The 27,114-nt window shown below is 35.2% G+C and overlaps 1 protein-coding gene across 7 annotated transcripts in view; it reads right to left on the reverse strand.

The window, feature by feature from the left end:
• TAF2 (TATA-box binding protein associated factor 2) overlaps positions 1 to 27,114 on the reverse strand; it is an 83,096-nt gene that overhangs the window by 53,235 nt on the left and 2,747 nt on the right. For all 7 annotated transcript variants that reach the window (XR_003517838.1, XM_027581847.2, XM_027581849.2 and 4 more), the window contains exons 3-10: positions 20,310 to 20,470; positions 11,013 to 11,131; positions 9,596 to 9,737; positions 8,120 to 8,351; positions 5,817 to 6,001; positions 4,431 to 4,544; positions 3,205 to 3,304; positions 1,528 to 1,613 (exon numbers count right to left, since the gene is read on the reverse strand). Coding sequence is in view for 6 of the 7 variants with exons in the window: in XM_027581847.2 (XP_027437648.1) it covers positions 1,528 to 1,613; positions 3,205 to 3,304; positions 4,431 to 4,544; positions 5,817 to 6,001; positions 8,120 to 8,351; positions 9,596 to 9,737; positions 11,013 to 11,131; positions 20,310 to 20,470 (1,139 nt within the window). In the remaining variant the exon portion in view is untranslated. The remainder of the gene's footprint in view (positions 1 to 1,527; positions 1,614 to 3,204; positions 3,305 to 4,430; positions 4,545 to 5,816; positions 6,002 to 8,119; positions 8,352 to 9,595; positions 9,738 to 11,012; positions 11,132 to 20,309; positions 20,471 to 27,114) is intronic.

Below are 27,114 nucleotides of genomic sequence, written 5' to 3' on the forward strand. Positions count from 1 at the left end.
ACATAAATAAAGGCATGGGGAAAAAAAAGATCATGGCTATCTCCAAGAAGAACTGGTGGGAGGGAGGTATATTGCTTCCAGACCTTTTTTTTTTTCTTTCCCTTTAAAAATTAAACATACAAGACTAAATAAATGGGCAGAACCAAAGTAGAAGCATTTAGTGTAAAAAATATTTACATACCATGGTAATGCTCTAATTATATGCTGGGAAACTGCCATACAGCAGGCAGTCAGAAGAAGAAAGTGAAAGAACTAATATTTATGAAACTTGATCTCAAGTAATCCTCACAACCAACCTGGTCAAGGACTATCACTGTCATTTTATAAATTAAAACACATATACAGAAAGGTTATGTGATAGATCACAAAAATAACAAACAAAATCCATGTTTGTCTAACCCCAAATTTCTATGCTTTCCCATGAACTTACTCTTGTCTTGGTAACCATGCTACAACAAAGAAAAGGCTGCTGGTTATACAACTTCAAATTTCTTAACCTCTCTGGTGCTTTTAGACATTTGGACAGCCTGGTTAATCCTATAGGTCCCCTTTTGAGAAACTGCTAACATATGCACAAAATAAAATACATAGAATTACAAAGTAAACCAATTATAATGAAATGCAGTTATAAAAATATTAAAAATTATGATATGCCAATACATATGCTAGCTTATTAAGGCATTAAATAACAAGATCTGGCAGTGGTCTATTATAGTAATATTGAGGTGGTGATAAGTGCAGAGTATTTCAAAATATCTGCTAATAATTATAACGCGACAGGAAAAGATCTATGATTTCTACTGCTGACAAAGTCATAGCACATTGTCTTTTGCCTACATTCATAATTAAGGAAAATATAAAATGTCAGGTAATGATTAGTGAAAATACAGAAAAACTTTCCCATCCATTCCAATCCATATTCCTCTAGGGAATCCATGGACACTAGAACAAACGAGACTGCCTGCTGGTACTGTTATTTTACTGTAAGTGGCTGTCTTCTTTACAGGGACTTGCTACACAACAGAAAAACAGAAAGGGAAAGAAAGAAGAGAAGGAAGGTAGAAAGGGAGGGAAGTAAAAGGAAAGAAGGGAAAAAGCAAAGAGTAAGTGTCTAGGTAGGTGACCATTCAGATAAACAGGTATAGGCAGGATGTCCTGAAGTTGAAATCATCTACTTACACTTAAAAAAATAACTGGTGGTCCGTAAGCAAATTATTTGTTTCCATTATTTTTAAACTTTTCTAAGAACAGTACAATATACTAGCATCTGGAAATTAGCATGGAAAAGAGTAAAGCCTTATATTTTTTGAGAGTCTTTCTTTAATGTTTAAATCCATTTGTAGCCATCACATGCAGTAAAAACAGTAAAGTAAGGAAAAGAGTAATGAGAGTATTACCAGTATTTGTGGCTTCAATATTATTACATACTATTATTTTGGCCTGTGTGGGCCTCAGTACACATCCCAAGTAATCCTGAAAGACTGAACCCATAATACAAGGTTTATAACCTCTGAACAACAGACATACTTATCTTTCTCTTTGCCTCCACCAAATATGGGATGTAGTAAAACTCCACCTGTTTTTAGTTCATACGCCACTATTTTGTCTAGCTCCTAAAAAAGATAAAAATAGAGGAGTCAGTGAAAATTTCTTTATGTATCAAATTTTAGAACTGAACTGTGATTTATTTCCTGGAATCAAAATGTAAACTTCTTAAAATAAATTAGATGTATTTATAAAGTAGTTTATGTTCTTATAAACAAAACAGACTACACAGCTGGCTCAATAATACAACCAAAAAGCCTTATCTCCTTTGTGACTTCAGGGCTGGCCAGCAGCCTGCCAATTTTTCCTAATGGCTCTTCCCAACCTTCTCTGACCTGTGTTCCAAGTTCATTTGTTCCTTCTCTGCTGTTTGTTTCTGGTAGAGGATTTAGACAAGTAAAAAGAAATGGAGATAAAATTATGTCAGGAATCTACCCTTTTAAAACTTCTTCAATCTTCTCTAATGTGACATAGATCAAAGTGAAAAAAAAAGTTTAAGGGAAAAAAAGACAACAGAACTGTTTAAATAATACATAAGCAGTATACAGAAGTAGCAAAAATCATAGTGAAGTGGTTAAAAACCAGGTTTGAATTCTGGCTCTACTACTTACTGAGTAACTTTGGTCAAATAATTTAACCTCTCTGTGCCTCAGTGTCCTCATTTGTAAAATGGGGGGTAGTAACAGGGTAGTTAGGAAGATCAATACAGTTAATATTTGTAAAATGTTTACAGTAGTTCCTGAAACACTGTAAGTGCTATATGTTATCTTTTCCCTTCATTAATAGTTTTTGAAATGAAGAACGGACTCTTCCAGTTTAGATGTATAAATTCTTTTATGGTTCTAGATGTTTGAAATCCTTTACAATTATTTTTTGGCTTACTTGAGTTTACATTTGGATGACGAAGATACATAAAATGAGAAAACGGGAAGACGGAGGGGTCTCTTTCATAAAGATATTAAAGGTCGAAATTTTTCCACTTGAGAAGGAGTTAAGCACGAGATGAGTAAAATGTGTACGTACATGAACAGAAAGGGCTAGGCAAAATACAGCTGATTTTTTTTCTTTTCGGCCAAATCTTTAAATAATAGGAAAAAGACGTGACAATGACAGAGAACATAAATGCACTGAAGGACTAGCCAGCATATAATAAGCACTTACTATGTACAAGGCACCATGCACATCACATGTTCAATGATGTCTCATAATCCCCAACTACTCTCCTTATAAAGATGACTTAGAAAGATTAACCAAAGTCACAAAGCTTTAAATGTATGAGGCAGACTGAAAAGCAATCTGACTCCAGAAGCTGGGTTCTAAGTCTAAACAAATGTAGGAAGCACAGAGTTATATTATGAATGCCTACTACAAGGAGCTTGGATATATCTAAGGACTAATTTGATGTTGAAGGAACTTAAATACTCTCTTGATTATTAGCAAAAAAGTCTTTGGAAGTCAACACTGACAATGGAACTAGATAAAACAGACCATTAGTCTTTCTCAGTAAAGAGATATTTCATTTTGCTAGGAAAAATTAGACACTTTCAAATGACAGTATTTTACAATTATGAAAAGTAAAGGTCAAGTGACTTGTGAATCAGGAGAACACTAACATGTCTTGTTGACTTCTAAACGGGTAATGGATCTGGCTGTTTTTACCTCTTTAATCCAATGGCGGTATTCATTAACACCAAAAGTTTTTTTCATCCAAAGTCCATAAATATAGCCAGAAATTCCCTTCAGTACCCATTCATCAGACCTATGCAAAAAGTCAAAATATATTCTTTTAATCATAAAAATTCTCTTAATCATAAACAATTTAATCATAAAAATTTTCAGATAAGGCCAAAGAGGGTAACAGAACACATTATGTGTGCTTTTATGCATTCTTAAAATAAATGAAAAATAATTTGAAAAATGTATTAACAAAATATTTGGTTTAACCACTTCCAATGAGTTCTACTTACCAATTACACCTTCCTCACCTCTACTTTCCAGCCTTATTTCATGTAATGTCCCTATGTTTGCGCTGCTTCCTTCCTGGCTAACTCTGTCCATACTGTCTATATCCAAGGAAATACTTGCCCAAAGCCAGGACTGTACTGCTCAATTTTTAAAGTTCACATTTGCCAATCCCATGAATAATTATCAATGGGATTCCAAGATCTAAAGTTTAATTACTTATTTTTGATTTTTCAAGAGGAAAGGGAATTAATACCATTCATTCATCTATTCATTCACATACTTATCCATTCATTCATTCATTTATTCAAACATGTTGCCTACCATGTTCCAGGCACTGTTCTTCACTGAAACTATGTTATTCTGGAAAAATTACAAATCAAGAGGACTTACCCTCTGCCAACAAAAAAGAAAAAGAAACCAACAGATATTCATATACTACATATAGCACAGAATGGTCACAAAAATAAATTATAATCTTAAGGGAGTTTCATGTATTTCTCCGAATTCATCTCAAATTAATCAAAAAAATTAAGTGTTCTTATCTCTTACTTCTTTCGAGTATATTAGTACAAAGTTAAACACTAACAGGAAAATCCCTACATCATTATCACTATTGTAGAAGACTGTTATTTTGCCTTATACATGATCTTGAACATTACCAGTTACATTCTACCTACAGTTTTCTGCATATTCAATGCCTTATATCTACAGTATTCATTCAGTTTTCTAAGAAATTGTTATCAAAATTCTTTTAAAAACTATAGAACTATAGTGAATTAATAGCCAAAAATCTGGGATGAAATTTATACTCATTACTTTTCTCTAAATATACAGAGAGAAAAGAAAATACGGGAAAAGAAAACAAAAACAAACTTTCCCAATTCTTTATCTCAGTAGTTGTAAACTATGAAATTACTCACCAAGACATTCTGGATATGAAACATCCAAAAAACTGCTGTGCCAAGGACTGGGCTAAACACCTTCTAGTCAGAGGTGTCTCATCTATAATCATGGCACTATGTAAGAGATTTGTGCTGGAATTTAAAAGAAGAGACAGTTAATAATTATAACCAAGAAATAAACAATGATTCAATCAAAATAAAATAATCACACTTTTAAAATAATAGAATTCAAGTTCGACATAAAAGAGAGAAAACAGAACATTCTTCCAAAAGCTTTCACATCTTTTCAAAATTTAGGTGCAATCCATAATCTTAATTAACTTTTGCCTAAAGTAAGGACTGTAGTGTTTCCCATTGATTTCCGTGAAAAATATAAGTATCTTTTTCTGGAAGAAGGGGAAATTACCATTAGCCTGAAATGGCTTTGTTCATCAGAAACTGATCCTCCTATGAAGGGCTCTTCTAATTTCAAAAACCTTTTCCCAATAATAACTATTATTTTTTTAAGATTTTATTTGAGAGAGAGAGAGAGTGCGCACAAGCAGGGGCAGAGGGAGAGGGAGAGGGAAAAGCAGACTCCCCTGTTGAGCAGGGAGCCCGATGCAGGGCTCAATCCCAAGACCCTGGGATCACAACCTGAGTCAAAGGCAAACGCTTAACTGACTGAGCCACCCAGGCGCCCCCAATTTTTTTTTTTTTTTTTAAAGTAAGCTCTACACACAATGCAGGGCTTGAACTCACAACCTCAAGATCAAGAGTCACATGTGCTACCAACTGAGCCAAGCAGGCACCCCTATGAATTTTTTGTGCCCCATTGTTTACTTTCAAATACACTGACCCATAAGATCTTTCTAACATACTCCAGAGAATACAGGGGCAACAGTATTATTCCCCTTTTACAGATGAAAAAATTTAGGCCCCGAAAGGATAAAATGATTGAACCTAAGGCATAAAATTTAGAAATCTGGAACTTCCCAAGGAAGGCAAGAAGGTAAGGCAGGAAGAGAAAGAAAAAAATGTTTTCTTTCTTTTATAATTGGCAAAAAAATTTCTGACATCAGTAAATTTTAAATGATTTAGGAAAAAAAAAACCCATTAGACATCCATTATATAACTTGTATGATTTTTTTTAAATGCATAAGCAGAAGAAACTAAAAAAAAATCTGTAAAACATCTCTATTAGTTATATCTGGATGAAAGTAACAGAAGTGTTTTGGGTCACTTGGAAATTTTCTTTTTTATGTTTTTCTACATTTTGAATTTTTAAAACATTAGATTTTCTACAAAACCAACCATATTTAATTTAAAGGAAAAAGCTTTGAAACATATCTTAAAATTAATCACAAAATAACCTGTTTTCATATCATTACCCTCATTTGGGCATTTCAAATCTTAAATACCAACCTAAAAATGCTCATGGAAGCATAAGCAGCCACTTCAACATAAGCCTCATCAATGAATACAGTCTTAAAACAGGAGTATGGGTATCGACATGTAAGAATTTCTTCATAAAATTCAAAAACTTCATGAAGATATGATGTAGTATGTTTAAGTAATGGAAGAAGCTGAGGTAAACAAAAATGAGTAACCTGAAAATAAAAAGCAGGGAAGAAAATCATTAAAAGCAAATGTTACCTTTAGTATTTTAAATTTCCTAAATGTCTCAATTATAAGGAAAACTTCATTCATATAAATCCTTTTAACAAATTCATGGCAATGAGGGAAAATGCTAGTGTGATATTAGTGATTACTAACTATGTTTACAAAATATTCATTGTACTTGAAAATTAAATTCATGATGGATTATAAATCTGTGAAATGCTTAGATCCAATGAAATTACAACTTTGGTTCCAAATTAAAATGCCTTCTCCATAAGCATACAAAACAAGAAAGATTTAAATTTTCAAGGCTTATTACAAATCCACCTTTGATTCATAAATATCTTACCTAGTGAATACTGTACTTGTCATAGTCCTATGCATAGTCCTATGCATACCATCTCATCCCACATTATGATTCTGTGCCAAATGAATGGCATCAACAATGACAGAGATCACTCTATTTAGAAGGACCTAGAGTAAGGTTTCATGCTGGAGATTAAATCTGAGCTAATCTTTTTGAATTGGACAAAAGTTTGATAGGAATGAAGAGGTAAAAAGAACATCTCAAACAAAGTCAAAACAGAAATATGGTATGGTCAGGAATATCTAAGTAACTATATCAAATATAACAAACAAACAGGGAAGTAATGGAGAAAAAAGCTCGAAAGGAAAATTAGGGCCAAATTCTAGAAGATCCTGAAAGTCATACTAAAGAGTTCTGATTGTTGCAGGATTGTGGAAGCAAGGAAAGTTTTTAATGTATGATAAAAATTCTTCTTCTAACAGTGTTAGAACAGGTTAGAGACTAACATACATGGGTGATGGGGATCTATGTATGATTAATAGTCAAGGGCCCAAAGTGCATCATAATTAGCACTCCTCTTGCTAGACAAACAAAACCCAAAATACCATTCATCAGAAAAGATTCATGTTTAGAAAAACCTACGTGATAGCAAATCTGATAATAAAGTAGAAACTATTTACTTGAGACAGAGAAAGACTAAGTAGGCTCTAAGTATTCAAGAAAAATACTTCTTAACTATCATTTACCTTTCTCCCAACCAATGGCTTGGAGCGGGGGAAAAAAAATCTTCCAAAATACAAAGTAGGTACTAATCAAATGTTGATTTAACAGCTAACCACTAACCAAAGATAATAAAATTCTCTGCCAATCTTATCAGCAAATATACTTTTAAGAGTCATTATCAAGCCAGCAAAAGCAAAACCATTCATAAAATATCCTGAATATTTTCCATAAGTGACTTTATAAATCTTGTGAATTTCAGGAAAGCAAATATAAGAACAGACTGAGGAGCTTACTGACAGTCTAAACCTAACTGCCCTCAATTTTTGCTCGCATAACAGAAATACCATTGAGACATACATGGTCACATGTGTATCTTAGCTTTAAACTAAGAAATAAAAAATCTAAAATTGAAAATGTTAGGGACCAAGAGTAAATAAAAAGAGATTCATTCAAATGTTACTTTAAACAGGTACAGAAGTAGAGAGGGTCAATAACCAATACAATACTTCCTAAACACCAGAAGTATCATCCTTAGGGAGGCCTAAAAGCACTAATTGGTCTGCCAATTAATATACGATTTATGGCAAGATATGAGATGGAAGACAACAGCAAGCCTTCATGAGTGTGCTGACTAGAATTCTAAACTCACCTTCAGCCTTATCTTTCTTCCTCTGTATATGAAGTGAGAACAAATCTTGTTCTTTAATTTTGAAATTGTAATATTTCAGATTCCAGAGATGGGACTATAACATTCATAAACATATGCCAAACAAAAAGAGGACACTAATACAAAGTATTTACATAAATCAACTCATATTCTAATCAAGGTACCCTTGAAACTCCTTTGGAACTCCAAGCTCTCTGTTGAAAAAAAATTTAAAACTTTAATATAACATTTTGAAAGGAATTCAAGAATTCAAATCATTAAATATATCAGATAAGGAATCCTTTTCTCTCTAGTGATATTCTGGATAATTGAAAAAAGAGTTAGGAAAAACTCAGTATTTCATTACTATCCTTCCTTTTATAAGGGGTGAAAGGCTGGGAGGAGAAAGGAGCAAGAAGCTTTATGACTTACCTCGTGCATATATGGATCTACAAGTATTTCAAAAGGTCCAATGGCCAAAGAGATATTTGATGCAGCTGTTGGAATGGTAAGCATGTAATGAAAGGTCTTCTTCCTCATGTCATGGGTATACACTGTCTCCACCAAATCTCCATTGGAAACAGCCACCATTGCGGCATCTACTGTAAATTCTAATTTCCATGTACATAATTCAGAGTATGAATCAACACACGGGAACCAAAATCTAGGAAAAAATATCAACAGCATAAAAAAAAATAGTGAAAGTGTAACTTACGTTGTTTCCCCCACTTATAAGTTATTCTAACATTTACAGAATATGTGCAAAAAGAAACTTCAGCTATTTGCCTACTGAAGCTTTTTACTGTGTAACTTGAAAGAATCTGATTAAAGATAGAAACTTTTCGCCAAATACTATTTGGCAATATGAAGAAAATATAGCATATGATGCTGCCAGTTCAAATACTCAAAAAAGAGATAAGCAATTCCTAGCTTTGAACTTTTAACTTAAAAATTATTTTCACTTGCATATTCATAAGTCAGTTTTTATGCAGTATTCATTTCCACAAACTAAAAAACCCTATAATAAAGTTTAAAAGAACACAATATTCAGAATCTGATCCATAAGTTAGCTCTGTTTTGGAGAACGGGATGCACTGTGTTAATTCAAATAGTGCTAGTAAAGCCAGACATAATATTTCTGTAACACTTTCTTTCAAGACCAGGTTTTACTACCTGCCAGGGTCTGTACCTGATACTGCAACACAAAGAAGTATAAGACATCATCCTTGGCTTGAAAGAGTTAATAATTTTAGGAATATTAATAATAATCTGAAGACACTATGCATACTATAATATTTCAATAACACAAAGTGAGCTATAGAGCTCTCGGAATGAACTACAATTAAACACAACAATGAAGGTAAATCTCACTACCATACTATTGAACTTTTCTGTTCAGATATAAAGAGCATAATGCATAATTTCCATTCATATAAAGTTCAAAAGCAGGTGTAATTAAGCTGTGGTATTTTAGAAACAAGAACAGTGGTTAACCTTGGACAGGAGGACAGCAGATGAGCAAGTAGTGAATGAAAATGGGTAGAAGGGGGATTCTACAATGCTGGTGATGTTCTTTTCCTTGATGTGTGAATTTATATAGGTTTGTTCACTTGTGAAAATTCAGTGAACTTTTACTTACAGTTTGTGTAATTTTCTGTATGCTATTTTACTTCAGTATAAAGTTAAAAAATAAAGAATTGAGATGATTTTAGAAATCTCTTTTCTGAGAAGGAAAGAGAAAAGAAAAGACAGAACAAGAAGGGATGACTAGTGGAACAAGATTCAGAAGAGGTAAATTTGAGGATCAAGCTCACACTTCTCATTTTACACTAAACATATGTATTGCATATACACAGAAAAAATGCAACTGAAAAATGAAATTAACTGAAATATATAAGAATAATCTACCTTGTGGAATTTTGATACCCACAAGAGAAAACGTGAGCACCTCTCTCTGCCATACTTCCCTCAACACTGGGTACCACAAAATGAAGACCTCCTTTTGGCTGATCCAAAGAAAAATTGATGTGTATCTTCAGGACCTTTAATTCTGCAACAAATAAATATATACATACATTGATATATAAATATATAATTGAGCAACAGCGGTCTATATAATAAGGGCAAAGACTTACACTAAACATAAAATGGGAATCAATGCTCAATTTTAAATGAAAAACTACACTACTTACCCTCATTTAGGCTCTCACCTTCTCTCCACCTACACTAACTCAATAGCCTGCCTCCACTGATGTCCTTACTTCCACTCAATTCTAGTCACTGCTAGCTATGTTCTCCCAAAATATGGCTCAAGTCATGCCCTATCCTCCTCCCAAAATTTCTGACAATGCTATACTGCCTGAAGAAAAAAGTTGTAACTAGATTCAGTGCAAAACTTGAAAAATAAGGACTTAAAAAGCTTCCCAGATTGTTAACCCTAGTTGACTTTGGGGAGTAGGAAGAAGGGGTGAGTGGGAAAAGCTACCTGAGAACTTATATAATGCATTATTTATTATGTTATCTTTGATTTCTCCATAACAAATACATGTTGCTTTCATAAGATTAAAAGGTTTCTTTTAATTTCCCTCAAAACACTACAACCATATGGACTATCTCCAATCCCTGAACATGGAATGATAGCCTTCTATGCCTGTCCCCTAAATTGGGCAACTCCCCTCAAGAAAAATACCCCCCAAACACACAAACTCTTAAAAAAAAAAAGCAAAAGCAAAACAAAAAGTTCTTTACTTCTTTATCATGGTTATAGGCTAAATAAAGGTAGGCAAGTTATATATAGTAATTATAATGGCTGTGACTTTATACAAGAGAAAATGAAGGTTTAGAAATAAGAAGACAGTGTGTGCTCAAAAGTGCAGAACACAGCATCCTATGTTCTAGCACTGACTCAACTACTAATTAGTGACCTTCAATAGGTCACTGTCTGGACTTCAGATTACTCTTCTATAAAAGGAAGGAATTGAACCAGGTAATTTTTTAGGATTCTTCCTGCTATGAAATGCTGTAATTCTAAACTGCTTTAACACTGCGTGGGTTCTCAACTCCTGACAAATTGTTCCAACCATCCAATTTTTTTTTTATAACTTTCACTTTAAAAACAACAGTGAATGGGTTGTTTTGTCACAGCCCTTAATTGCTATTTTCCTATTAACCAGTGATTCTTAAGAAAAAAAAAAGAGCTTCCAACTTCTGTATATTTCAACTTAATAATTTATAATTATGACATCATTAATTTTCATGTAAAAGTTTTGAGTCACTGAGTCTAACATGATTTTACTATCCAGTCAATATATTTTTGGTATTTTACCATCAACGTGTTTCCATAACTCTGATGGAACCTTAATGCAAAGTTCTCCATTTCCTGCATCAGGGTCCACAGCACTAACTGCAGCTGCATAAGCATTGGAAAAATAATTTAGGTTTCTCCTGGAAAAAAAAACAAAAAAAGAGCCTGTTTTAATAAGCCAAATATTTCACCAACTATTTTCTTAAATATTTGGTAGCATTTGTTAAGTATTATAGCATTTCATGTAATCTATGAAAATATTTTTAGCCAAGTAATTATTACTTTACCTATCCATCATGACGAAACCTATTAAATAATAAATACAATGTCATATATAGTCTACTTGCCAATGTTATGGAATTACTATGATTATCATATCCTTCATTAATTTTGGAATGCCAAAGCCACCATACCTTCCTGAAGGAAGTGAAAAGAATATATGTAGAATTATTAATAATTAATGAATAATTATTCTTTATCTGGCAAAAATTTCAATGGATTCACAGCTCTACGATCTGACAGAAATTAAGATATTTAAAACAAGTTAGGATGGGTATCAAGTCCTTAAAATGTAATACTGCTTACCTTTACTCACGAGTGCCTGACAACATAAGCTTAAGGAAGGAGGGAAACTTTTGGCTGCTTCACTGTTTTATCTCCTATATGCCAGGGGGCTACTCAATATTTGTTCAATAGTTACTTAGCCTTATTTCCCATTAGATGAAAACAACACAGAGAAGTCTTATGGAAATGTTAAAACATTGTTCCTATCCAATTTTCTAATTTTATTTCACTAAAAATAATATATATGTGTGTAATTCACTAAATACACTCTCACACACACACACATATATATATATAAATACACACACACACACACACACACAGATCTCCTTCCATTTACAATGGGGTTATGTCCCAATAAACCTACCATAAATTGAAAATATTCTAAGTTGAAATGCATTTAATATACCTAACGTACCAAAATATCAGAGCTTAGCCTAGCCTACCATAAATGCATTCAGTACACTTTCAGTAGCCTACCATTGGGCAAAATCATCTAACACAAAGCCTATCTTATAATAAAGTGTTGAGCATCTCAGGTAATTTATTGAGTACTATACCAAAAGTGAAAAATAGAATGGTTGTATGGATACAGAATGGTTCTAAGTATATAGATTGTTTAGCCTCATGATCACATGTCTGATTGGGAGCTGCGGCTCACCGCACAGCTCCACATAGGTACCACATATTGCTAACCCAGGAAAGTAATCAAAATTCAAAGTATGGTTTCTACTTATCACCACCTTTGCGCTATCATAAAGTTGAAAAACCGATAAGTCAAACCGTCCTAAGTTGGGGACCATCATACACATATTACATTTCCTCACTGAAATCAGTTAAAGGAATACGGACAAAATGGATAAAAGAAAAAAGACAAGGAATGATATAACAAGAAAATGAGAGGAAAAACAACCTCATGAGCCATATTCTTGTTGTGCACCTTTAGGTTTATCATCCTGCCACTAGATGAATCCACAAAGTTAGTTACGTTTCACTAGCTAAAAAAATTTTAACTAGTTAAAAGACAAAATTCATATACTGTACAGAGTGATTATAGGAAAAATAAAATGGGAAAAGCCATTAAAGAAAACATTAAAGTTATACACTCTGAACCTGACAGAGGCCATCCCTCTCCCATTTCCATCTCTCTACTAACTAGGAAGGATGTATTAACTATAACTTTTAACCACTACACAACGTGACCTTCTGGAAGCACTTAAACAGACTTCTCAATAATTTTAAATATTTCGGGACACCTGGTGGCTCAGTTAGTTAAGCGTCTGCCTTTGGCTCAGGTCATGATCCCAAGTTCCTGGGATCAAGTACCGCATCAGGCTCCCTGCTCAGTGGGGAGCCTTTCTCCCTCTCCTGCTCCCCGGGTTGTGCACTTGCTCGCCCTCTCTGACAAATAAATAAAATCTTAAAAAATAATAATAATAATTTTAACTATTTCTTCCTGTCAGATAAATATGGAAAATGTGTAAAAACTATAGGATCACACTAAAATGAATAAATCTGTGTTTTCACATACCATCCATTTTTTTTTTTTAAATTATCATATAACAAAAGCAACTCTTTTTCCTTTGGCATATAGTTCTGTAAATTCTTACACATTTGTAACCACTACCACAATCAGGATATAGAACAGGTCCATCATCCCGAAGAGTACCTTGTGCTTTGCCTTGTGTCAAATAAATGGGAGTCATACAGAAAGCAACCTTGTGAGGCTGGCTTGTCTCACTCAGTATGTCTCTGAAATTCACCTCAGGCATTACATGTATCAACAGTTTGTTCCTTTCTACACTGAATAGTATTTCACGGTATAGACTGGACCACAGATTATTTATTGTTTATTCATTCAGCCACTGAAGAATATGTGGGTTGTTTCCAGCTTTTAGCTATCACAAATAAAACGGCTATGAACAACTGTATATTGTTTTTCATGTGAATTTAATTTTCATTTTTGTAGTACAAATACCCAAGAGTGGGACTGCTGAGTCAGATGGTAAAATATGTTTAGCTTTGTAAGAATATGTCAAACTGTTTTCCAGAATGGCTATACCATTCCACATTCCCACCAACAATATATAAAAGTGCCAGTTGCTTCACATTCTTGCCAGCACTTAGTTAACATACCATCTAATTTTAAAGGCAACTTTGTATATCTAGAGATTGCAATTTCTTTTCAATAAAATTTCAAAAACATGAAATACGAAAGATAGTTGAAGAAACCTATAATTTCCCCCCAGTTATCTGTGAAATTCAAAAATAAAAAACAATTACATTAAAAGCCAAATTTAAACATTACATATTAGACCACTCAGCTTTTTATGGGAAAAACTTAATCTCACTTAATCTCATTTCCTGAGAAAAGGTAAAGTGGTCCAAATAAAATGGTGAGTCATTTTAAGTGGAATCTATTGGAAAGTCAGTTATGAGGAACAATCTTCTCATGGTTTAGATTTCAGTGTTTCTTTTCATAATATGAATCAAATATGTTTCTTTTCATAATAACCTCATTAAAGCCAAAAATCACAAGCCAAGATTATAATAAGTGTTTTCAATTTTCAGAATAATAGTGACTGCAAAATATTAATATGTCTTTGCCCTGTAACCACCACCATCCCCAACCTCCAGTTCCCAATCCCTATCCCCTCCTCAAGGAAACAAAGCTTAAAGAGACAAGTAATGTTGTAGGAGATACTGAAAAACTAGTAAATTAAGGTAATCAAAAGAATTTTCTCCAAGAACCTATTATAAACATTCATATTAAGAGAATCTGGTAATTCTTTGTCAATAACATAGACTTCTTAAACCTACAGGTGCAGATTTTGCAAAACTTAAGATTCAATTATTTGTAAACTTTTTCTCTATTTTAAAAAAAAATCATGGAAGTGCAATGCACATCATAAAAGTATATATACTCTAAATATACAGCTCAACAAATTTTCACAGAACAAAAGTAGCCAGCATGCACAGAAAGAACAGAACTTTACCAGCCTCTCAGAAGCCCTCCTGTAATAACTAAGCAAGCCCCACTTCCATCACCAACGGTTACCCGTTATTCTGACACCTAATGTGACAGATTAACAAGTTAATAGACATTCCCTCGTGTCTGACTTCTTTTATTCAATTAAGTCTGTGACACCCAGACATACTACAGCATATAGCTGGTGGTCATTCATTCTTGTTACTGTTTAGAATTCCAAAGGTGTAAGAACATACCACAATCTACCTTCTACCACTGATGAGTCTTTAGGTAATTTCCAGTTTTGACTATTATAAATGCTGCTGTGAACATTTTTGTACACATTTTTTGGTGAACATATGAACACATTTCTATTGGGCATATACCTAGGAGTAAGACCTACATTAATCATAGAGTATGCATATATTCAAACTCAATTTACATTTCTATTAGCAGTGTTTGAAAGTTCTAGTAACTCTACATCCATGTCTTGGTTTCTCTTGTCTTTGGTTTTGACAGTCTGCACACAGAAAAAATAAAGAAGCCAGTCATCAGGAAGAGAAACCAATACCCAAATCAATAAAGATGACTTTTTAGAAATAATCAAATTACATTTGATAGGATACTGTGAAATAAGGTTGCTTGGAGAAAACTGTACCTGAACAGGTTTTTCTATGGAAAAAATCTAGGGGATTTCCCTCAAGGTCAAACTTGAATGAACTACTCAAAGTAGCCATTTGTCCCCAATTAACAACATAGGAAACAAATGTTGGTGAGGATGTGGAGAAACGGGAACCCTCTTACACTGTTGGTGGGAATGCAAACTGGTACAGCCACTCTGGAAAACAGTATAGAGGTGCCTCAAAAAGTTAAAAATAGAACTACCCTATGACCCAGCAACTGCACTACTAGATTTGAAGGGGTACATGCACCCCAATATTTATAGCAGCATGATCAACAACAGCCAAATTATGGAAAGAGCCCAAGTGTCTATTGAATGATGATGAATGGATAAAGAGATGTGGTGTATATATACAATGAAAAAGAATAAAATCTTGTCATTTGCAACAACATGGATAGAACTAGAGTGTATTATGCTAAGCAAAATAAGTCAGTCAGAGAAAGAAAAATACCATATGATTTCACTCATATATGGAACTTAGGAAACAAAACAAATGAACATATGGGAAGGGGAAAAAAAGAGAAAGAGGGAAGCAAACCATAAGAGATGCTTGACAATAGAGAACAAACTAAGGGTTGATGGAGGGAGGTATATGGGGGATGGGCTAGATGGGTGATGGGTAGTAAGGAGGGCACTTGTTCTGATGAGCACTGGGTGTTCCATGCAAGTGATGAGTCATTAAATTCTACTCTTGAAACAAATATTACACTGTATGTTAACTAACTAGCATTTAACTAAAAATTTGGAGGAAAAAATCAAAACAAAACCGAAGTAGCCATCTGTGAAAGGCTAATGTATTTCAAGCTATAGAAATACTGAATAACAGATAAGGACAAAATGGCTCTACTGCTATGCATCTATCAATTAATCCAAATAGGAAGGACTATATCTACTTCCAGGGCTACCACATTTAAGAAAAAACAATGCCAAATCAGAGAATATTCAAAGGGTGAGAATGGTAACAAATTTGGAAAGAGTTTTAGATGAGGAAAGGTTTAAAGTATTGAGATTCTGTACACTGGAAAGGGGAAAACAATATTTAATTAGGATAAAACAATATTTAAATGGGTAAGTTTGTGAATATTATAGCAAAATAAACTGTAGTTTGATGTAATAAAGAACTTTCTAGCATTCAGAAATAATGAAAGGGGTGCTTTAAAATATAGTGAGTTCTCCAGAGCTAGAAGCATTCAAGCAGGTGAAATAGTATAGAAAAAATTTTTGTTGAAATTTTGACTAAATCAACTCTAATGTTACTCCAACCACAACTTAATCCCCAGCAATACTACTAAACAACTGGCAGTGAGGCATCGTGGCTGAGTTAAAATATAAAACTATCTTAAATAAAAAACTATCTTAATATAAAACTTACTTAACCATAATCAGTAAGGGAATCACCAACTTCTATATATTAATAAAATAACAACATTTAAAACCTCTAGGTAGTAGAAGTCTGTATTAAAAAAAGGACCCACAAAATCTTTTTTAAAAAAGTAGCAAAAAATAAAATTAAAAAACAGCAATTTCAAAAAAAATCAAACCCTAATTACTCTAAAAATCATTCTAATCACTAAACAGCTACTTCATTTATATCTCAAGACTGGTCATTTCTACTTCCATTCCTTAGCGAAAATGAACACAGGAGACAGGAATTAAACCGATGCTTGGAACTCTGGAACACTGAAGCTTTTCAAGCAAAATAAAAAAGATCTTCTCAAAGTGGCAAAGCCTATCTAGGGAAGGAAAAGAAACAAAGGAAAGAGATGTCAGCCACTGGTAGGCTATCCACAGAAACAGCTTCTCTGGCAAAGACTATATTTATTTTATTCGAAGAAAAGAAAAATATAGAAAAAAAAAAGGAAAAAAAGAGAACCAAAAAGCCATTAACTCTTACAGGGCAAACTATGATTTATCAACAATATATAAGATTCAAACACAAAATATACTTAGAGAAAGTGGTGTAATTATTTTACTGGCAGACAATAAGCCAAAAAAAAAAAAAGAGTGAGCGAGAGAGATCGAGCGAGCATGTGTCTTATCTATGTAACATAACAAACAGGGTTTTTAATTGCTAGTACGGGTAATTTAATAACTCAGCTAACATTCAGTTGGGTAAAATAGGTAGAAGTAGTAATGTCTTTTAGTCTTTTATCTAAATGTTTCCCTTCCTTACATTCTCCCTGCAGTTCAAAGGTACTGAATCTCAACCAAGGTAAGCACACAGTTTCCATTAAAAATAGGAGGGCCTGGCATCTTAACTTTAAAACAAATAAGAAAATGTGATGAAGTAGTATATTACTTCTTTGAATGTTAGGGCATTCTTGTATGTATTAAAGATCAAATTTTATCACAGAATTTAATTTTCAATCTCAAAACTGCTATACTTAATTTCTGTTTCAGCTTTTGTGTAAATTTTATTGGTTTATGAAAGAAAGTTACTTTAGAAACAAAGGTAACAGAAGTATCCAGGGATCACACTAAAGACCTTAACTACCTGCTTTCCCAAAGTTCTCTAAAAATAATGTCATTCGGAAGAGATATTTTCCACATCTAACTTCTAAGGAAAGCAGTATTTCTTCTGAATAACTGGTATGCTTCTATCTTGTGTCTTATCAATCATATAAACAATAGTGTTTCCCTCTTTGGTATGGCAAACAGAAATACCAAACCCAAATCTACAGTTCTCCCATAGGTAACTGTGCCATAACTTAATGGTGTGTGCCCACTATCCTATGCTTTTTCACTCTTCATTGTAATTTCATTAGCTACTTTTTAAAACTGTTGTCTAATAAAATTCTAAAATCAATCTCAAATCCTTTTTTAAAGAAATCAAATAAAAAACAGCAAAAAATAAGTAATGTCCTGTCTCTTAAAAAGTAATCAAGATTCTAGTGCTTGGCAGAAAAGCAGGGGTAGTGAACAAGTATTTGCTAAGTGACCATGGCTAACAGAGTTCCGGTTCTGACTGAAAAGATTAAAGTATATTCTATCTTTCCCAATTTTCTGAACTAATCTTTGAAAAGATTCCCCTTTATAACTTCCTTTTCTTCCTTTATAATGCTCTAAGTGATAAAGCATCTTCCCTATCACTAGAGAAAAATTTTAGGGGCTAGGATCACCTCAAAACAAACATGGCAAAAGTAAAGCTTGCTTCCTCAGCAGCTGTGGAGTCCACTGTTTCTGTCATTGCACTGTCACTGATTATAGTCTCTGAGACCTGAGCAGCAACAACAGGTAAAGCAGATGTGTGAACAACTGGCAGATGGAGAGGCTTCTTACCCTGTCATCAAATGCAGAGTTCTAGCGTCAACTGGATAGCTATTCTGGACTCTAGGAAGGCAATGGCTTCTCTACCTGCTCTTTTACGGGTGCCTTTTCCTTTCATTAGTGGGGTATATTTACTACTCCAAAGGCAGGTCTTTTTTTTTTTTTCTGGGGGAAAGAGAATGCAAACGATTTTGTAATAAGTGTTTTTATAAGAGTTCTACAAGCATGGCTGAAAAAGCAATGTAATTTCAACAACTACTCGTCTTTGTGAAATGCGAAGTTACAGAAGCAATTCAGAGATTCCCCGAATTCTTCCAACAGCATTTCCTTTCCTCTTCCCTGAGTTGGAAAGATTCTGAACCAATGATAATTGGAACCAAAAATATGTCTAAAGAGAAGCCTACTTTCTCAACCCTTCTAATCTCTTAAGGCACTGGTTCTTAGGCGTTAGCCTCGGTCAGAATCACCTGGCACACTAGTTAAAACACAAACTGCAGGACTATATCCCCAGTTTCTGATTCAGGAGATCTAAGCCAATTCATGGTAATCTGCATTTCTCTTTTTTTTTCTTTCAATGATTTTATTTAAATTATAGTTAGCATATAGTATAGTATTAGTTTCAGGAGAATTTAGTGATTCATCACTTGCATATAACACCCGGTGCTCACTACATCAAGTGCCCTCTTTAATACCCATCACCCACTTACCCCAACCCCCCACCACCTCCCCTCCAGCAACCCTCAGTTTGTTCCCTATTGTTAAGAGTCTTTGATGGTTTGCCTTCCTCTCTGTTATTATCTTATTTTTTTCCTAACAAGTTTCCAGGTGATGCAAATGCTGCTTGTCTGGAAATCACACTTTAAGAATTGTTGCCTTAAGGCAATGTTATACATCGAGAGGAGTTAAAATACCATCTTGACTAAAAAAGAGTTATAATGAAACTTTGGCACCCTACCCCAAAAGAGAGAATCATGATACAATCCAATGCTATCTAAACTCTGAAAAAACAAGTGCCCTCAAATGTAGTTGACAGTACTTAAATTAACACAAATGTTACTGGGCACAATGAAGTAAAGCACTAAGCGCCTTAAAAACAGTAAGTAATCCTATTTGCCTAAGGAAATAATTCAAAGGAAAATAAACTAATCTGTGCCAAAATATTCACTCAACATTACTTATGATCTCAAAAGCTGGAAATTATACAAATGCCAAACAACTGGAAAACAACATGTGAACTATAGAATACTGAGTAAATGGAATATTACCTGACCATAAAAATAACAAAGTGAAGCGTATCATATGTGGAAAAGTGGAGACAAAGTACTAAATGAAAAAAGTAAAACACAAAACTGATCACAACATGTTTAACTGATAAAAAAAACAGAAGTAACCTCAGTAGATGCAGTATTTATTTAAAGTGAAGGAAAGGGGTATTTAAAACACAGTATTTTTATGAGATACTCTAAAACAGTCTAAAGTAAAGTAGTCTCTGGTATAAGGATTATAGCAACCACCTAACCTACTAAGATTACATTTAATATTTACGAAGTATTTTTTAAAAAACATTAAAAGTAGGAAAATGGTTAAAATTTATTTAGAATTCTCAGATATTTCTTTAAAGCTAGTTTGAAGAAAGGAAACTGAGTAACTTACTATGTTGGGCAGTAAAATTTCTTGAACCAAATGTGCAGAGTGGTAAAAGAGAAATTATAATTAGGAAAAAACTGGGATTCAGAGTCTAATAATAATCTAAGAAAAATCTGTTGAAAAAATTAATCCAATAATATGGGGAAAACATAGCTGTTAGAAATATCAACTTTTAAAGTACAAAACTTACTGTTTTGATTCATTGTGACAGACTTCCAAGGTTGGGTCATTATAAATAAAAGCAGCTTCTAAATCGTTTATCCTTACTCGGTATATTCTACACTGTTTGCTGTTCAACTTGATTCTATTCAAATTTGCAACTGTGGGAAATATAGTCAGTTCCACGAATCCCTGCAAAAAATAAAGAAAAATATAAAGAATAACTTCATTATAATTAAGATTGATAGGTTTTAGAATATATTTTTTATTTCTACTACTTACACTTACTTATACTTTTATTTCTACTATTTATACTACACTTCAGAGAGAATCTCAAATAGCTACATACATACAAAAGCTCTCTAAGTATCTTCATTTCAAACATTATTGTTCTAAAGAATGAACAGGTGTGAATTATAAATACTTTATCTTCTTGGTGATTCATGTTCACTATCACACTATCAATGAAAATTAGACCTTCTTCTAGAAGAAAAGTAAAAGAACTCACTACTCTCAAATTCAAGAATTTCCAGACAGACTGGAACTCAAACAGGGAAGAAAAAAAAAAAAAATGACAGAGCAGAAAGAGAATCAAAACCAGGTTGGTGAGTGAAAGAATATGGCCCTCCAAAATGGGAATCAAATGAGAAAGATGGGCCACTGGAACATGGCATCTATGTCCAGTGACTTTACTACCATGGGTAAAAAAACTGATGTACTCAAAATGTGAAATATAGGAGGGCATGAAACAGTAGCATTTCAGGGGCTGCAAAGTGAACAGGAAAATTTCAGAAGCTGCAATGGGAACAGCTAAGATGAAATGAGGCAGCAACATAGAGGGCTAAAATAACAATTATAATGGCTACTATTTAGTGAGCACTACTATATGCCAGCTATTACACTAGATACTTTCCTATATTCTCTCTAATCCCACTAACAACTGAAAAAAAATACTACTTTATACTTTTCACAGATAAGTTAACAAAGTTAAGAAAATCATGTAATTAGTAAGTGGAGTACTGACATTCAAACCCACATCTAAATGATTCCAATGGAGTCCTACTGTGCTGTTTCTCATACAAGGTTTTAAATAATACACAAGAAATTTTTTATAACATTCAGCACAACTGCTCAAAAGTCTAGAGATTCTGCAGCCCTGTTCCCTCTAATTCCCAAATATGAAGAGAGCCATACATTCTTAAATTATACTATCTTCACAGATCTATGTGGTAGCAAATGAGAACAGAAAGGGCAGAAGCCAAAATACTGTATATGAAAGCTGTGTTTAAGGGTGTAAGATGTAAACTATTAGCAATTGGCGGGGAAAAGACCAAAATTCTCTTACTTATCCTATCAGCAGTCCAATGACCAATCTATATAAACAAGCTTGGATCAGCTCAAAGACAGCAAGCAGAATCAAGACAACAGCAAAAGTGAACTATAATAGATTATGGAAAGTGCTTTAAGTCAATAGTTAGCTACATGGCTGAGACATAAGAACAGGATTTGGCTTTCTAGACCAAGGTTAAAAATGAGAGAACAGTGAATGGAGTGTATTTCATGAAGATAGAGAAAGCCCAGTCTCCTTGTATCATCAGGTCTCTGACACCACCTAGAGCCCTAACCTGTATTTGCCTGCAACATTCGGATCCATTAACTTCTACAAGCCTCCAATCCCTGTCATCTTTGACCACTGGCATTATTGCAAGTCCTCCTGGTCACCTAAGCTCTCACTTAGTCTCTTCTCCTTCTTGCTCCTTGTTCCCTCCCAAACACCTCACAGGTGACCATCCTCCTATCCTGTTCTAAATAATCTCTCTTGTGCCCTTCAACTTTTTCAAAAACTCCTTCTCTATCTTCTAGCTTTAGATAAAATGTCTCTTGAAATCCCTTGGACAAGAAGTTACTTATTCTTTCATTCACTATAAATTATGGGTGGGGAAAACAAGGAGACTTCCTAGTTTCAAATGCTACTCTAGACCACTTGTAGGATTTTATACAGCATATGCTATAAGAGCAAGGGCAGTATAATGTCATTGTTAAATGTATGTGTTCTGGAGGTAAACTGCCTGCATTCAAATCCAAGCTCTACCACTTAACTTAATGAGTTAGTTACTCTAGCTGTCTTCTCCTTGTCTGTAAAACAGGAATAATGACACTACCTACCTTTTGGTGGTCTGACAACTGAGCAATTTAATACACGGAAAGCACTTAAAATCATAGTGGACATCTAATAAATGCCTAAGACATGTTTTTGTTATGTTTTTATATCATGTTTTTATACTTCTTTTCCCGTATGTTTATGCCATACAGGTCCACTACCCTCTATTCCTCTTCATTCGTATCTCCCAAATTCCTCAACATTCATTGAAGGCTCTTACTCTCCATTTCTAATCTCTGCCATCACTCTAAGTGATGTGAATGTAGATATATCTGACCCATGCAGTAACACTGCTTCCAAGTTCCTTGACCTTAATTCCTACAATCCTCACTTCTATTACAGGACAGCAATCAAGACCACACTCCAAAAGACGCATCATCACTGCTCATAATTACGCCCCTGCTGACACTTTAAACTTGAGTGCCCACGATGCTTATCCTTCTGCCCCTCTTGCTATTTCTCCCCCAGTCTTCCTGTTCAACCACATGAAGTCCTCCTATTCCTTCAGTTTCTTACACAATCCTTCTTCTCCATTTACTCAAGATCCTTAATTTCAACCACTCTTCTGCCAACTACCAATTCTCTTGCCCTCCTGCTGCATGTAACTATCCTTCCCTACTGTTTAAGAGTGATTTTTCCACTGGTCCACTGGAGGCCATACTCTATAGTAGCCTCAAAAATTCCGCTGTTAACTACCCTCTCCTATAATTACAATGCCTCCTCCCTACAGGATTTTTTCCTGTGCCTACAAACATGTACAAGTCTCACATATCATTCCTTAAAATCTTGAGATCTATGTCACACTCAAATGAACTAATTTTTGACCTCTTCCTGGATGTATCATATCTAGATTGTGAAATGACAATTCCTGGAGTCCCAAAACCTTACCAGTCTACTAGTCATACTGGAAGTCTTTGGAAGTCAAGTACTAAAAGGGGTACCAGGCCAAGGCTATTTCAGAGTAGGACTCATGCTTATTTCCCCAGTCCAGAACACATAGTATGTATTTCAGTAATTGACAAATCCCCATACTTGCTCTCTAACCAGCGCAGTGAGGAATATTATGGAAGGGCTAAGATAGCAAATCAAAGCAAGTAAACATCCCCTGGGGAACTGCAGAGATTCACGCCATCAAATATTTGAAAGATGTCTACTACATCCTCATTTAACTCAATTATTTGGCCAATACAAAAATCGAGTAGGTTTTAGAGCATGATGGTGAATTATCACAGACCTGCCAATCACAACCAGTTTCAGATGTATTTTTATTGCAGAAAATCATCATAGCTCTTGGTAACTAGTATTGAAACTAATTATCAAGCAAACGCTTTTCCCCAATTCTTATCAGAAAAAAAAAATATCAGACACAGGTTTCCTTCAAACAGCAGAACCCCTTCACTGTCACCTAATAACTAAAAGCTATACCAATTCTCCTGCTCAATCAAAACATAGTCCAAAAGTCTCTTGATTCCAAGATAGCCCATAAAGAATTACACTAGTATATTATATTGACTGCATTATGCTAACTGGACCTGGTGAGAAGGGAAGAGCAAGTTCTCCAAATGCTTTAACAAAAAACATATGGATGGCAGAGGATGCAGGTTAAACTGCATCAAAGTTCAGGGGCCTATCACATTAATAAAGCTTCTAAGGTTCCAGTATTCTGAGGCATATGAAAATACTCCTTTCAAATGAAAGATAAGTTGCTTCATTTTGTACTTCCCACCAAAGTGGGGAGGGGAAGGAGGAAGGGACACAAAACTTGGTGGGCTTCTTTGAATCCTGGAGGCAACATATACATCTATTTTGTATATATGCAACCTATTAAGTTATCAGCTTTGAGAGAGGTCCAGACCAAGAAGAAGTTCTCAACAGGTCCAGGCTGTGGTTCAAGCTGCCCTGACACTTGGACCTTCTGACTCAGCAGATCCAATAGCACTGGAAATGTCCATGGCAGACAGAAGGTGCTCTACAGACTGTGGCTTTTCCCAATAGAATGACAGTGCAAATTCCTGAGGTTTGAGAGGAAGGCCACAAACTCTTCTATCACCAACTATATTCCATTTGCAGAGCAACTACTGGTTTGCTACTGGACCCTTCAGTAGAAACTCAGTACATGACAATGGGACTCCCAAAGACTGTTACCTGAAATGACCATGATGTTATGGATATAAAGCTATGAAAAATAAAACTGGGCACGTGTAGCAGTTTTCCACTTTTAAATGGAGACAACACATCTGAGCCAGGCCCAAGCAGGTTCATAAAGTACAGGCAACAGCATGAGCAGGTGCTCAGAATCCAGTAAGACTTCCTTGCACTGCTTCTCTACCTCTCCCTCAATCTATACCTATGGTCTCATGGAGAGTTTCTATGCTCAGCTAACAGGACAAAGCACAAGTCCGAATTAGGAGTAAGCACAAAGGATGCTACCACCAGCCGGAAGTGGATAGGAACTGCCATTAGAATGCCACTGAAGTGTGGCCCTGGAAGAGAGTGGAAGAAAGTTCTACAGCTGGCAGAATGTTGGGAAATACATCTGGCTATACACTCTTTGTAGAGGTAGAGATGTCCTCAAGTATACAACTACACTGATCCATGGGCAATTGCTAATAGGTTGGTTAGGACCTTGGTAAGAACAAACTTAAAAGATTGAAAACAGGAAGATGGTAGAAGTGTATGGATGGATTGCTCAGAACAGGTACAATGTGAAAATATCCATATCGTTATCACATAAGTGAACATCAGAGGGCATCCACAACAGAAAGGACCCCCCAAAACCAACTGGCAAGATGAAGTAGATTTGCAGACTCTTTCCCTAGTCACCCTACCCAATATACAAAATAGTCATAGTGGCAGAATAGAGGCTATGCATGAGCCCAATAACATGGTCTTCCCTTGACGCCCAGAGCACCAAGGATGATCTGATCTGGCTACCACCACTGCTGAGTGCCCACTACCAATAGCAAAGGATCATACTAAGCATCCAATATGGTACTAGAAGGACCAGTCAGTCTCCTCGGTAGGAGAATAAGCATGAGATAGCTCACATCAAGAACATATCTGTCCTTATAAGAGCAGACATATTCTAGCTTTTCCCTCCCAAACCACAACATACTTATAGAAAACCTTATATAACATTGTAGTATCTCATACATGCCTCTAACTAAGCATACAGCGAAGTGTCGTGATGGGCTCTTACACACAAAATTTACTGGTTTTATCTTGTGCCCAACATCCAAAAGCGCTGGCATGATCAACTGCTGAAGGCTCAGTTACTGCATCAGTTGAGAGACCTCTAAGAGGATGCTATTTTAACTAGCGGATAATATATAGGGTCATCTTTCCATAGCCAAAACAGATCTGCAAACCAAAAGGTAAAAGTTGGAGTGACTGTTCTATTATGTCAAAAAACACACTGAAGGAATTTTTGCTGTCTTTTTAACCTTGGGTTCAGTATGTTTGGCCAGTAGAAAAATGCATCCACCAGGCACATAGTCATGGTTCCATTACACTGGAAGCTGAGACTGTCCCTTGACCACTTTGGGTTCCTCATGCCACTAAATCATCAGGCAGAGAAAGAGGTCACTATACTGATTGGAATGGCTAATCCCAATTATCAAACAGAAACTCAGGTTCTGCTACACAGAACGGACAACAATTCTATCTGCAGTCCGGGGGATTCACAGGATGCCTCTTAGGGCTCCCTTGACCAACAGTCCTCATCAATGGAAAAGTGCAACAACCTGATAAAGGACAAGAAAGGATGCAGATCCTACAGGAATGAAAGTCTAGCTCAGACCCAAGAGAAACATCAGCAGAAGAAAAAGGAAAAATGGAATGGGCGGAAGAATAAGGAAGCTGTTATCAACTCTGGCCTTGACACCAGCTGAAGAAAGCAGGGGCTGTAGCAATTAAGTTTCACATTCTCTTACCCAATTTTCTTGCCACTACTTTGGATGAAAGATAGTGGTGGTAGCTAATACTTCAGGTGGGAGTAGAGCTGAGCTGCCGTATCCTCACATGAGCTCATGAGGTGAGGGACTAGCAAGCTTCCTAAAGGGTCAGGCAGTAAATAGGCTTTGTGGTGCTCACAGCCTCTGTCACTCTGCCACTGTAGCTCCAAAACACTTTGGACAATATATAAATAAGTGGGTGTGGCTGTACTGCAATAAAACTTGTTACAAAAATAGGTAGTCAGCCCTTGCCAACCTCTGCAATAGTAGGTAAGACTTCATTCAGTTCCCTGTGTAGCTTCTCATCTCAACAAAAAACAAGAAAGAATGGTTTGGGGGCAAATAGGTAGACTATTCCAGATATTCTCCTTTTGCCCCTCCTAATCCACTCTCCATTCTATACCCCAGGAGTTATATTAACTGGCCACTAGTCCTGTAGCTTCCGGCTGGGGTGGTCAAATGGGAAGCATGAGGAGAAAATTGGAAGAGCAGAAGGAAAAGTGGGCTCATTACATCTATCCTTCCAGGTTCCTCGCTGCCCAGCTGAGGGAGGCAGTAGCTTCATTTTTCCACCAAAGTCCACACCTCCTATAAGGTGACTCTTTCCCACAGCTACTATAGTCTATTATACCCTAGTAACCACTTCCTTTATTCTTTCAGGTTTAGAAATGTTAACTGTTCCTTGTTGCCAACCTAGCGTGCCCCACCATCTCTTGGTTTCT

Source organism: Zalophus californianus, chromosome 4, assembly GCF_009762305.2.
Source record: "Zalophus californianus isolate mZalCal1 chromosome 4, mZalCal1.pri.v2, whole genome shotgun sequence".
In the NCBI taxonomy this organism is placed as follows: Eukaryota; Metazoa; Chordata; class Mammalia; order Carnivora; family Otariidae; genus Zalophus; species Zalophus californianus.